The sequence below is a fragment of the Xiphophorus maculatus genome, chromosome 2 (assembly GCF_002775205.1).
Source record: "Xiphophorus maculatus strain JP 163 A chromosome 2, X_maculatus-5.0-male, whole genome shotgun sequence".
NCBI lineage: Eukaryota > Metazoa > Chordata > Actinopteri > Cyprinodontiformes > Poeciliidae > Xiphophorus > Xiphophorus maculatus.
Window position 1 is genome coordinate 12,609,593 of NC_036444.1, and position 15,107 is coordinate 12,624,699.

At 36.0% G+C, this 15,107-nt stretch overlaps 1 protein-coding gene across 7 annotated transcripts in view; it reads right to left on the reverse strand.

The window, feature by feature from the left end:
* Positions 1-15,107, reverse strand: part of shank3 (SH3 and multiple ankyrin repeat domains 3) — a 153,172-nt gene that overhangs the window by 87,098 nt on the left and 50,967 nt on the right. For all 7 annotated transcript variants that reach the window (XR_002754147.1, XM_023349089.1, XM_023349086.1 and 4 more), the window contains 3 exons: positions 5,973-6,081; positions 5,289-5,440; positions 4,100-4,267 (listed from right to left, as the gene is read on the reverse strand). Coding sequence is in view for 6 of the 7 variants with exons in the window: in XM_023349089.1 (XP_023204857.1) it covers positions 4,100-4,267; positions 5,289-5,440; positions 5,973-6,081 (429 nt within the window). In the remaining variant the exon portion in view is untranslated. The remainder of the gene's footprint in view (positions 1-4,099; positions 4,268-5,288; positions 5,441-5,972; positions 6,082-15,107) is intronic.

Consider the following 15,107-nt stretch of genomic DNA (forward strand, 5'->3'; position numbering starts at 1 on the left):
CAGGATTTCCTTTTGTCTACTAGCCATAATCAAGATGTTACTGTGGCCTACATTTTCTATTTGCCCTGTCAAATAGAACACTGATTCTGTTTTTTTGGTTATCTAAAAAGTGGTTGAATACAGTAAATCACAAACCTTTTCAATATTGAAACAGCTGAATTATGAGCACAGTCTTTCAATTTTGAGTTTTTGTCCTATATTTTACTTTACTTTAATTTGTGGTGACTGCTCAGTCTACTGGGATGAAAGCTGTTGCAAACTATCCTGAAGCCGCTCCAGCCTTCCTTTTAACTACATCTTATAGAAATTCCTCCTTACTCACAACAACAGATACTAAAAGGATGAGAAAATCTTGTTTGCACCACCTGAGGCTAAATGTAAATGTGTGATGTTATTCTGGTAGGACATTTTCTGCACGGCTGCTGCTGCACCTAACTTGGAGCAATATATTTTTCATCTTTTCTATACTTTCCACTTGTGTCCTTTGTCATTCACACAGAGGGAAAAAAGCTTTCCCCAGCCATTGTTCTCTCACTCCTATGTTTTGTCTCATTGGAGTGCGCTGTAGAAGTGAGAGAGCACAGAAATGATGCTGGGATTTTTCTTAGTTACAAGCCATGTACAGTGTATTCTATTTCAGACAATATGTACTTAAAGATTGCTAACTCTAAAATAAATGCAAAATGCAGGAAAAAAATACACACCAACACACTGCATAGAGTTGGAGTTGAAAGGCATAAAGTTGATTAAAATGTCTTTGAGTGAAGGGCTGCACAGTTATTTGATAATACAATATCAATTCAGACATCAAAAGTATTTGTTTAAGAGAATCCAGGCAATATCAATGGCAATATTGCTCTTTATTGTCAGATACTTTAAATGTCTTGTGTGTATCTCTCTGCTGACTGGTCTATGAATGAGGTGCACATTGTCCTATGAAATGTTTTTTTAATGTTTGCCATTTTCATGTTTCACTCACTATTTTCTTTCTTTCTGTCTTTCTATTTTTTGTTGTCCAGTTCTACAATTTGTTTCTATTATTATTTCAAATTATATGAGAAAAATTAAGTTTCATTTTCTTCTGTTTTTAATGCTAGTCAAGAGAAGTGTTTGTTACAAATGAAATTAATTGTACAAGACTTTTAGTTAAATTAAAACGTGACAACCTTCAGAGTTTCTTGTCAGTTGCCAATTATAATGTGAGAAGACCAGACAAACGAAAAACCTCCCAATTACTCTGATATTAAAGGAATAAAGATAAAGGAAAGAGATGAACCGTGCTGAAAAAACATAGCGGAGTTGTTAAAAAACGAGTGTTTTTGTAGATATTTAGACTCTCAACTCGACAGTCTGTTTATAGATATCGACTCTACACTCTTGTTTGCAGCTACTGTGATCATTTCAGACCGAAATTCACTGTGCAGTAGGTGGAAAGTTATGTGTAATGCTCGCTAACGCATTAGCATTCATTAGCAAAGTGAAAGGACATTGAGTACTGTGAGCAATATCGGCTAACAGAAGACTTAACTAAGGTTTCCGTAGTGGGAGCATTTCAGAGTTGAGCCTAGTGCAGAGAGATGAGCTTACTCTGAGAGTTCTATGACTGTGCTGGAGGACTGTGTCTGCGTTGGACTTTCCTGCTGTGTCCTGAATCCTGTAGACCGACAGACTGGTGAAGGAGCTGAAGACATCTTGCCAACTAGGACTAAGGACAGGTGAAATTCCAAGAAGGTTCAAGATTTTCCTTTGGAGTAAGGTATCACAATTCCATGCTTCAGCATCTCATCAGGCCTGCAACGTTTTTTTTGTTTTTTGGGGGAACTATAATTTAGTTAATTATTGCCAGCATTGGTGGACATTGAAGTGTAAGCCCACATTAACTTACGTAGGTTTTGTGAAACCAAAGGACTGAAACATTTTGCATTTTTGTGCATCAGTTTGTTTATTGTGCTTAATATATGTTCAAAAGTTCAAACCTCATACAGGTGTGTGTGTGTGATTTCTAATAGAATAGTATGTGGAGTTTATTATTCTTACTCAGAGCTATATTATTGGGTTAAAAGAAATAGAAAATTACTGGTGTATTGTTGTGCTAAGATGAATGAAACACAACATAGGTTTAAACACGAGAATGTATTAGAGTTATTATTTGTAAGTTAAGTGGTTTAACTAACTCAGGGGCCCTTTCCTACATTAGAGAGGTATAGCTGGGTTACACAGTTAATAAATGACAGGACAATAGCTGGTTCTTACCAAGTCTTTGCTGGGTTTCTCCTCTGCACATAAGTACTCGAATTGCTCCTTTCAGAAGATAATAACCCTGTGCTACTTTGTCATTGAGGTTTTAGCACCATGCAGGAAAACCAGTGATGCTGCATTTAACCACAAAGGTGAGCCCTGATTTATGAGATTTTACTGCCATCATTTTGCTGCAAGACAGTTAATCACAGCCCAGGTGAAACTTTGGGTCAAACTTGTTCACAGATGGAAATTTGCAAGAGTTGAATTTCTTTTGTGGAAACTTTTAAAACCAAATGATATTACCTTCTATTCAAAACATAATAAAGTATGTAATTTTGAGTAATGATACTAATGGGACCAAGAAAAGTGAATGTTGGTATCAAGTAGGAAACCCAAGCACCATCTATGTGCCTTACAGGGCCATGGGTATGTCTGCTTCACATTTTCAGTCTTAAAGTGCTGAAGATGAGGCCAACCAATAAACTCCTGGCTTCACTGGATAATTAAACTTGCCTGAAACATTTGGAGTGTTCAATTATGGGAACATTCCTAGTTTGTTAAATGGTTCTTTTCTCTCTGTTGTGTTAAACAAATGTTAACATTTTTACAAGTTTATAAAAGTCCGTTTTTTACATGCGCAAACCAAAGATTATAGTATGTAGTTACTTCTTACTGTCTTTTTATCTGTAAGGTTTACAATGCTGTTAAAGGAAATTATTATATGAATTTCTACTGTTCAGCAACACAGAGGTTATACATTTCCATGAGTGTCATTAAAATAGGTGATTATTCATATGAGCCCACCTCACTATTTTTTGAAAGAATCATGACCAGATAGTTTAAAAGTTATAATCATCAAGTTATGATTCTCTCTGGATACAATTACGACAATTACGAACACTTACCTCTGCCTGAAAACAATATGGCAGTGAGAGTTTGTCAGTCTGATTGAGACATGCTGAAGTGTTTGTACAGTATATATTTATGTCTATGTCCTCAACTGAGATGTTTTTGCCCCTCAGGTAGAGTTGACATAGGCAATTAAAATGTTGGCAAAACAACAAAATAAAGAATTACACTGTCTACACAGACTACATGTCCTCATTAAACTATGCTAAGATTATACCAGAAAACAGCAGAGCCATTAAAGTTAAACATGTAAAAAAATAACCAAAAAAACTGCTTAACCTTCTGATACTTCACAATAACATTCATCCAAAAACATCGACCAAAAGATGTTGGTAATCTTATTGTAGATAGTAAAAGTGAATTTTTTAATGTTATGATGTTTTTTTCAAAGTTGAGTTGAACTTTCCAAATGGATAAATATTGGACTTCTCTGCACTTCCATTTAACTTGCAGCAGTTCTCAGGACATACGGTTCCTATTACATCTTGAGATTTTTAATATTCTTTGAACATGTAATTAAAGAGAAATAATAAAGACCCACAGTTTTGTTCATTACTGGTGTCTTTACATAACCAGTGTGTGACTGGGAAATTGTATTAATTGTTGCCTCAACAGTTAAGGCATTACAGCATTTTTACCCTTAAAATGGCTTTTTCTATTTTTACATGCACCAATATAAATCCACAGTTTACTAATAAGTTGTTGTGATAAGCTGCCTGTTTTTCTTGTTTCATTAAAACTCAAGAATACCATTCTTCAGGAGTTCCTAGTGAGACTTTCCATTTACTCATAAGGATTCTGCCAAATGAAAACATCAAGTACACATAAAGAAAGAGCAAAGACTTTCAAAATTACATTGAATCGAACTTTGAAAACTGAACCATTTTTTTTCCGCAAACCAGCTTTTAAAGCTTTTAACACTTTGCGTGTGTCACATTGTATTTATTACCTGGTGTACCTCCTGCCAGCCATTCTCATCCTCACAGCCGACCTGTGCGTGGTCATGCAGCAGCAGTTCACAGCAGTAGGGGTCTCCTCCAACCATTGCACTGTGGTAGAGAGGAGTAAGACCCCTGCTGTCTTTATAGTCAGGAGAAGCACCCAAGTCCAACAGTGTCTGTAGGCAAAGTTTTAGTTTTAAAGTGTTTTGTTATCAGTTAGATGATGTTCATGCATTGTAAATGTGAAAGCAAGACAGAAATGAAGTGGAGGTACTCATGGGAATGTTGTTGTAAATTTCCTCATCCTAAAATCTGTATTATTTACATGCATGGAAAATAGACTTTAGTAATTTGTAAAAAATAAAATTAAAGATATATTTTCCCTTATTTAAAGAGGATTGCAGGAGTATTGATTTATATCTCTTCAATTTTTTCACATCTCATCACATTACGACCACGGATCTAAAAGTATTCCATGATGATGCAATGTGATAAATTATCACAAAGTAATGTAGAACTTTGAAGTAGAAGGAAAATACTTTTTTCATTTTTTTAATGACTAAACCACAGCTGGTTGAAACATGCCCCAAAAGTATTGGTGCTACAGCAATAGGCGGTTCTTCAAAGTTAAGGAAGCTAAATACACATTCACACTTTTCAGTTTTTTTGTGACAAACATTTTAAACCTCATCTCATTTTCCTTCCCTTCAACAACTCCATCTTATAAAACTCTAAAAAAAAATACATCAAGAGTTGTTGTTGCAATGTGACGCTGTTTAAGGGTCCAAGCGTAAAAATACTTTTGCAGGGCGGTGTAGCTTTTATCCAACAGTGCCAACGCTTCATGTGCATTCCATGAACAATTGGTTTTTACATGTTTGGGTAATGGATATAAGTGAATGCAAAACATTCCAGTTCAACCATTTCTGAAACAAGAAAGTAACACATGAATCATGAAACCCCTTCACATAAACCAGGCCGTCAGATGGTTATGCCAGTTCATTCAAAGAGGGCATTCTAAGCCTAATTTATTGAGTAATTGCTCAACCATCATTTCTCAAGCACCTCCACTAATAGGTTATCAATCCCCATCTTCACAAACAGCTTCCCAAAAGAAAAGATTGGAGGCAACCAATCGGACCACAGACATAAAACAGGAGAGTCAGCGCGTCTACTTCCTTTGTGTAATGTACTTACTATAAGTGCTGTGTGGTTCTTGCTGCGCACAGCCTTGTGCAAAGCAGTAATGCCATCCTTTGTCCGGAAGTCCAGATGTGCCCCTCCATTTTTAAGCACTTTGATGAGCTCGGCACATCCCTCCAACTGTGCTGCCAGCGTTAGTGGGCATTCTGTGAGATCCAAGGCTGAGTAAGCAAACTGTATTCAAAATTAACATTTTTCCAGTTATACTGCTGCACATTCCTGATGAAGAATGAGTTATAGCTGTCAGCATTTAACAAATAATAATTAAAACTACTTAAATTGTTAGTAACTCTGCATTTGCATAACTGCCTGGCTGTGGTAATTGTCACCCTCCTATCTACCTAAATGGCAGCTTCCTGTTGGTGTTAAACTAAGCTATTCATATGTTCCTCTCACTTTGCAGCTCATCTGCAGAACTACAGGTCACCCAGCAGAGAAACGACCTCCTTTGTTGTGGGACATACATCTGAATATACATAAGACGATTAGAAGGAAGAATAATCCAGCTTTCCCCACAAGCGCTAGGCTTATTTCAGAAAATCCTTACATGGTCAGTTGTGGTGAGGACAGTTTGCAAAAGGTAGAAAGTACGATGGAAAAGAAAAAGATAAATTAAGGTAGATTACATACAGGAGAAAAACTCTACTGTATGTCTATAACTTTTGAGTGATTTCTTACCTCCTGTGTCTGGATCATGGAAGTTAGGATCCAGGCCTTTTTCCAAAAATCGTGAGACCTTTTCAATGTTTCTCTGCTGCACATACTCCATAAACTTCTTCAAGTTTGCCTAATGGAGACAGACAAGGGAGTGAGGTTAAAGGGAAGACGAGGAAGAGATCTCTGTGATTGGGCGAAGTCAGACTCATGTGGATAGAAATGTTTAATAATGCAGTCCAGAGATGAAAGCTCCTGCCGCTGCTCTTTCCTTCTATGTTTGAAGGTTTTATTTCTATTCTGTCATGCCAAGCAAATGGACCAGAAGATATGTAAGCTATAATAGGAGCGAGCAAAAAATAGAGGGGTGTAAAGACTGAACAGCATCACTGAATCTTTTTCTTTCCCTTCTTGGGGAAAAAAAGAGGAAATAAGATCCTCCAGCTTATTTCACATTTTCAGTGTACATAACAATAATAATAGAAATAATAATAATAATCTTTTAAAGACTTTCTAGAAAGAACATCAGTGATATGTGTATGGGTGGTAAAAAATAGTTTCATAACATTCATATCCAAAGCAAATTAATCTTCTTTGATACTTGAAAATAAATGTGGACTTTACTAAAAGAAGAGTAAACCTACGTAATATTAATAAATTGAAGCTGCAAAAGTGAATGAGCAATGATGTTTTCTCAAAGATAAAAACAGGTTAAAAATGCATGATAAAATTGTGAAATAAAGACAAATAAAAATCTAGTTAAATGAAATCCTAAAGGAAAATAGGAACCTTTCATCACAATGAGTATGGTGGAGATGCAGTCTGACAAAATCAGCAGTATTCCAACTAAGTTTAACAGGAAACTTAGATTACTTTTGTACTCTCTTGAGGTTTCCTTGCTTTTGTCATTACATAATATGGACACAGGTACAAAGTAGATTTGCTACAACTTACTAAAAAAATGTAGAACAACACACTTAAACACACTCTTCAGAAACATACACATACATATACAGGCAAACCAGAAAACAGAATGAAGCATCCTTCTGACACTCACCATCATAAACTGCCTGATCCAGGTTTAAAATGTTACCTCCTCGGACACTTCCCAGATTTCACACACACAAGGCCCTTGTCATTTGCACCAAGTCGTCTGCAGCCCGCTTGCCTGTACAAACCCGCTTCTTGTTCACACACGGCACACTGACATGCTGTAAGCATCCAGCGACTGCTACACTCACCATCTCCGAGTCAAACTGAGTGAGAGAAATTCTTTTCCTTTTTTTTTTCCCGCATGTGCTTTCAGGCAGTTGTTATGGTGATGGGATACAAAGACCGTTCTACCAGCCAATGTACACATGAGTGGGAAGAGCACTGAGGTTGTGTTTGTCTGTGTGTGAATGACACCTCTTTGTGTGTCCTGAATAATATCGTGGATAATGCCTTGAAGAGGTTCCTGGGATGATTTACCAATAATCAGGTGGGCCTGATGTGTGTTTTATTGCCTGCTGAACAGAAGGCTGATAAAAGGCTTCTACTTTATTTTCCTCAGCAAGGGCCTTAATGAACTCTTGATATTTTCTACCCCTGGCTATCTTTCATTGTCTGCAACATACACTGCCAATTTCACTTTTATGCAAAAAAACACAAAGCGTTTATTTTCAGAAACAACCAGAGCGACTGGCAAATCACTATTAATTCTGAAATCAAACAAAAAGGATGACAGGGTGTAATAAATCATATCTGAAAGAGCAAAGCTCTTTTCAGGAAGGGTACAGTAACAAAACACTGAGTGTTGCTAGAAATCCCATTATTTTTCTAGTAGACCTACATTTTAGCAAATGTATGCTTTGAATAAAAAACAGATCCAGAACTATCCAAAATATTTGAATTCTGATAACATATACAATTGACAAATACTATTAAATAAACTAAATAGTTTTGTTTGGGAAACAAAACTATGCTTTAAATTGATTGTGTGTTTATGGAATTTAAAGATAAAGACTTTGAAAAGAATATGAACCATCCATACTGTGTAGATAGATTTTTGATTAAAACCTCATATGTTTATATGCTGAAAAGAAACCTTGTACTTCTACTAGGTACCACAATTCTGAAAAATAATTTGTTTCCATTTATGCAAGCTCGCACATTCCGGCAGAGAAATTCCTGGCAAAGGTTTGCAAATACACCTCCACAGCATTTCCCTGATTAGCTTAAATTTCATTCAACCTTTTGCCAAGCCTGATTCACTAATGAATGTAAGCGTCCAAATTTACTGTCAATATTTACCATCTAGGCCATTCATTACTGCTTGGATGTGTATCATTTCCAATAATTTCCTAAAAGAGCAAAACATTTTTACACAATAGAAAGAAAAGTGAAAGTGGCCTCCAAAGAAATCGAAGCAACATAACATTATGAACACATAAGCAAGTGAAAATTATCCTAAATAACCATAGGGTTATTAACTAAACTGCATATCGTACAACTCAGCACCTTCTTTATGCAATGTCAAGGGCCAGGCTCAAGAAAAACATATTACTAATAACAGTCGTTTTAATTTCTCTGTTCAGGAAAGGCAGAAAGCTTATATCATCCAGAGCAGAAAACACAAAATCTCTCTTTCATAAATGATAGAAAGTTTGCTGTGATGCCATCAAATGTTCAACATGTACAGTAGATGCTACTTCATGTCGTTAAAGCCGAGGTGTTCTGGCAGCCAGATAATATGATTCTCAGTGTGACAGAGTGTGACCATTCTCTGGGTGTTTTGAGTGTGCAGAAAACTTGAATTGTACGTTTGTGGGGGTTTAACATGCTGGAAGCACATAGGTGTCCTGAGTGAGTGTTCACCGCTTGCTTGTAGCTTTGTAGGACTCCATCAGTACCGTGTTGTAGCAAATTTAAAATTTTGCACTTTTTGTTTTTCTTCACTCTTTGTTCCTACGTCCGACTACGCCCACAACCAATGAGTAAACAGCAGTAGGTTTATGTCACATTATAGTACCTGGTCAACCCTGACCGACCCTACAGAGCAGGGACCAAAAAAGCATATACTAGGCTGGAAAAAGGCCAGTGGAAATGCTCGCAAAGCATACTGAGCAGAGTGGAGCTGGGTCCATTAGACCCAGTGGAAAAGGGGCACTGGTGAACCATGGTGGCTGCAGTGGCCCCACTATTTGACCACTACTTAATCCATTCTCTGCCAGATACTGAGGAAACATGCAACGAGGAAAACACTTGTTAAAATCTTTCCTCACTTCTACCCTAAAATGTATACTATACGCTTAACAATACAGATGTTGGCTGCTCTTTAGCCCTACTTTACACAATAGATGCAGCAAATATTTATTGATTTCGTTGGCTGTTAGTCCAGGAACCGCATAACATTCTCTCTAACCTGTTATAACCTAACACAGAGAGGCAAATCAATCACATCAGTTTGTTTATTGATGAACTCGATGCCAGAAAACCAGCATATGTGCAAAGAACTAATGAAAGCAAAATTCTGACTTGACAGAAAGTGGCCCCCTCTCGCTCTGCAGTCTAATAAATCTAGACATGCCTAAACCTTTTTCACATTAATTTGTATCCATTGAGGACTCTCACTTCAGCTTTTAAAGATAATTACCTGCTCTGGAGGAAAATGTAATTTGAAACCTCCCAGAAAATGTCCAGTTCTTCTGAAGCAACAGGTATTGTGATCTGCAGTAATAACAAAGGAAGCACTGAAGTTTTTTTCAGAAATACTATTAAAGGTTAACAAAACAGTATGGTCAGGTTGTTAAGATGGCTAAAATCATTGCTGGTCAGAGAACAAAACAATTAATGCTTTCATCAGCTTGACGACTTTAAATTTAGTTATTAGACAGTTCCTATATTTCAGTGTCTCTCTTCACCCGGAAGATTCATTTAAACACTGAAATGTGGCCTACACAAACTTCTCTTTCTGAAACTTAGCTTTGTTGTAGCATTAAAAGAGTCAGAGTTAAAGAAAAATATAAAATGGAGACTATTCTCCCTAGTGAAATTAGAAAGAAATAGTGAGAAGCAGTTCTCAGAACCTATGGCAATTTACAATTTTGCAGTTTGATAATTGAAATACTGTGTCCTCATTTATCTTCATTTCTGCACTTAAAACAACAACAACCTAGGAGCTATGCAATATAAATAATAAGTAGTAAAAAAGTAGATAAAAATTTTATCTCATAAAAGTAAAATTAGAAGGTAAAATATATTAAATATCTATGAGTGTCTAAGAACAGTTGGTTTGTGAATCTTAAAGTACTGGATGATAACAGTTTCTTTTTAATTCACTCATCTGAGGAGTTTTATGTATGGTAATTATAAGGAATATCTGCTAAAAGCTGATCAAAACCTGAGTAGGAAACCAGGGCATACTGAGGAAATGCAAGTCCCAGAGCAAAGCTACTTATTTATATTTGCCTTAGTTTAAAACTGTCATAATTTCACACATATGTAGGTAAATGTTTATCATTTAATTTATGTTGAGTTCATGTATATCAACATGGACTCATGCAAGTGTTGAAACCCCTATTACCCAAAGGCAAATATGACCTGCGAATCAAAGACATAATAGGAAACACAGCTTTACGTAAATAAACCTTTACAACTGGCATCAGTACATTTTAGGGTTTTTGATCATTTGCACATATCAAAGGTTTTGGAGGTAAGGTTAGTTTTTGTATTACAAAGTTTTCTATTTAATTTTTATCTTTATGTGATTTAAAAAAAAAACACAAAGTTAAGATTTAACTGTTATTTGAACATGATAAGGGCCAGAAAGTATGCATGTTAACCTGAGAAAAAACATTTATTAACCATAAGTCTATTTCCCCATTTTTTCTTCCTTATAGCTTAGCAGTGAAGTTTGAATTTAGAACTTATTGATGTGAACCAACAGCATTCGATCAAATAAATTCAAAATCCTTGTAACAGACTAGCATTACAGGGCAAACGTTTAGTGTGTTTGTTAATAAGGGTAACAAAGTACCTTCCCTTTCCACACATGAAGATGAGCCTGTACACGATTACCAAAACAAATACAGGTTTACAATAAGCTATGATGTATCCAACCTAACTTGTATACTGCATGTGTTGATTTGAGGATGTGCATTTCAATATTAACTGTTATTTAAAAATCACTTAACATACATCAGAACCAACAGCAGTGTCATAATGTACTGGCATCTGAAACTGAAACAACACAAATATAAAATACCTTAAATATTCATATGAAAATATATAAATACAGAGAATGGTAGAAAATCAGCAAACCAATTTCAAGCCAGCAGGTTTGTACACAGCGCTCTTAACATATAGCTGAAAAGGGAAAACAAACCAAAGCTCATCTAATTCAGCTGCAGCCATAGATACAAGACAGATTAATGGGACACTGTTCAGTTACTAATGACAACTAAAAGTAGATTCACAGCAGTGTCCCAATTACCCGACCATGTTAATTACTGCAATCCACTGTAATTACTGAAATCTTTCTAGAAACCTGGGCTTCTAACTTTAATAAGTTGTCTTTCTGTTAGCCTCAGCTGTTGTTGATCATTTGCTTTTACTCTCTGGATCAACTCCACAGTACAAAATAGGGAGAAAAAGAAGAACTAAAGGTTGTGTCAAGATTAAAGTTGTCCTGATGCCTCCTATTTTTTTATAACAGACACACAATGACTAAATATGACTAATTATGTTAGCTAAGCTTTTTCATCTGGATCCACATAAAAAGCTCTGTAACCCTTATATGCATGTCCAGCAAGAAGTTTTACAATTACACTTACAATTAGTCACAAGGACAGGTGAACATTTTATTGTCGTTTTTTAGGGATTTTTCTTTGTCTCTAATTTCTGTAAAATTATCACAAAAAAGAAATATTGTACACTTCCAATGACCATAAAAGACAAAACCTCCAAGTCTACATGAATATAAAATTAAAATCCATATATGATTTCTTATGTAAAATTCTAATTATCCAACAAAAGACCAAATCTCTAAAACTTTTGCAACATTTTCCAAAGTAAATATAATTTGATATACGGTATGTTGCTGGGACTTTAGGTGAAAGACCAAAAGACATAAAAGGCTATAGAAGTTACCTAATTAATAAATATAACTCAACCGTGTGTCATTTAGCCTTAGTAGGTAAATAACTGTTCTGTAAAAAGCTTGTTAAAGAACACTGATCACAAAACACAATCATGAAGACCAAGGAAGAAACAGACAGGTCAGAAATGAAGTTGTGGAGAAGTTCAAAGCACGTTTGTGTTAAAACTGTTTCCTAAGCTTCAAAAATGTTTCAGAGCGATGCTCAGTCTATCTACAAACATAGAAAACAGAGTATCTATAAAGATATGGACATTCACCTAAATTGACAGAAAATAAAAGGAGACTATTGCCCAAAAAAGCAGCCTAGGGACCCATGGTAACTTGGGAAAAACTGCAAAGATTCAAGGTCAGGTGAGGGAATCTGTGTACAGAACAAACACTAGTCACGCATTCCACAATGCAGGCCTCTGTGGAAAAGTGGCACAAAGAACCCGGTCATTAAAACAAGCCACAAAGAGTCAAATTTGCAGTTTGCAACTGTAGGTTTTATAGCAGTGGAAGAACATGATCTAGACATGTGAGAATAAAATTTATTTTTTGGGCTTCATCCTAAGCACAATGAGAGAAGGAACAATGACTGCATATCACCCTGAAAAAAACATCTCCACTGTAACATATGGAGGTTGCAGAATCTTCTTCAGCAAAAAAAAAACTGAAGCTACTCATAGCTGGGAAGGTAGGTGAAACTAAATACCAGGTGAAACTCTAAGAAATCCTTTCTAAAATGCACTAAAGTTCTCCAGAAACTCTTGAGGTTGGAACAGATGATCACCTCTTAGCAGGACTATGATGCCAAACATCTAGTAACGGTTACAATGAAATATTTTGACCACAGACAAAGACCCCACAAAATATGCACAAAATTAAACCCATATACAACATAAACAAATCTAAAAAAAGTTAGCACAAATCAAACATGCATTTATGCATTCATGGTGAGAAAAACAAATACTTTATCTGGCATTCTGCACTCCTTGTTCTTTCTCTATCTACTTTTATTGACGCTTGCATAAATCTGGACCCTGATCAGCAAGGCCATGACCCCCGTGATCCCATGATTCACCCAAAGGCTGTCCCACTGCAGAGTAACTGCATTTTATTTAACCAAACAACCTGAGAAAGAAACAATGCAATACATGCAGTTTCAATATTAGTGTACTCATATTCTTGGTTTAGGCGCCTAAACAATAGAGCAAGTAAAGCAACTGGACCCCCATTTCATAGGTTGACAGTGCAAACTTATGTTTTTGCTCCCCCATTAATGAAATCTAATCATTTTTCTGTAGTCTCACTAATTACACTTTCATTATAATGTTTTTAACCAGCAAATTATATAAATGCTGAAAATGGTTGCTACATTTTGGTCGTCCACACCTCCCTCAAAGTTGGTAGATCTCAACATGATCAGGCCGCAGAAAAAAGGGTAAGGCAACAAATCTCAATCCTTGCAAGTGTCATACCAGAGCTGAATCTCTATCAGTTGCCATAAATTAGATAAGGTTTATTAGAAAACTTTTCAGAAAATTGCAGTTGTGGGCTTTAGACTTGTAACCCATATGTAACAGAACCATCAGGCAACACACGCAGCTGCAGGTGTCACTTGATTCTACCACTTCCTTCCTAAACAGTATCTCTGGGGCTGTTTCTGAAATAAATTTAGCTGTAGACATGTAACAATTATAGCAAAAAATAAATAAATATTACCACATTTTCCATGTTTGCTGCCTTTTTTCAAATATATTCAGGCACAAACTACATTTTGAACTTGGTATTTTTTTTAAGTTCATATAACTAAATTGGATACATACAGGCACGTTCTAAAAATCTGAATCTACCTCCGATGAGGCACTTTAGCCAGATTAACTGCACCTTCTGAAAATAACAACCTTGAAGCCAAAACACTTTTCATTTAGTCCTCATTTCTGTATTAACAATGTTTTTGTTCTTGGTCTGATGTAATATTCTAATCTTAAAAGTCCTGTTTTCATTAACTGCAAGCGGAAAATTATCTTAACAGAAATAAAGACTTGAAAACAGTCTGTGTGGAGTTAATCTGTAACGTGTTTCACTTAGTGAATCTAGTTACTGAAATAAATTAACTTCTCATTAATATTTCAATTTACTTACTATAACTGCACAGTATATTCAAATTTGCAGCTGGAATTAAAGGGAAACCTATATCTTTTTCACAAAATATTCCAACTACCACTGATAAAAGTGAAAGCATACAAAAAGCATCAAACAGCATACAAAGATGCAACTCAAGTCGTCAGAAATCAAATAGGGTAAAAACCAGTGTAAGGTAGTCCCTTATTGACTCTACCTTTTGTGTAAATACGGTTCTCTGTTGAGATTTACCTTCTTGTTTTGAAAATGAAAAAGTTAGCTAGGTAAAAAAATCCTCAAATGGTTAAGCTTGTTTTATTTGTCATTTTATTCTATAATTCATGGTGTATTGCAGAGTATGAGCATCTAGAAGTATGTTCCTATTAAAAATGCACAACTGGGGGCGTGCTGTGGTGGCGCAGGGGTTTAGCACGCCCCACGTTTGGAGGCCTTAGTCCTCGACGCAGACGTCGCGGGTTTGACTCCCGGTCCCGACGACCTTTGCCGCATGTCTTCCCCGTCTCCTCCCCCTCCTTCCTGTCTGCCTACTGTCAAAAAAATACGAGCCACTAGCGCCGCAAAAACTCTTTGGAGAAAAAAATGGGAAAAAAAAAATAATGCACAACTGGATGAGCGGTGGAGACATGGAAAAATGGGGTCCTGTGAGGAAGAGCTATGAATGACATGGTAAAGGAGAAAAAAAGGGGTGAAAAGGTCAAAGAAGGATTCTATCTAGAGAACTGGTTTGTTCATTTTATTCATCGGGGTGTCTTCTTTATGGATCATATCCACATACAATAACATCTTAATTCCAAAGACAATGGCATTTTTTATGTGACATATTAAGCCTAAAATCATTCACACCTCTTGCAGTATTATATTTAAAGTAATGTTTTACTTTTGCCAGCATATTT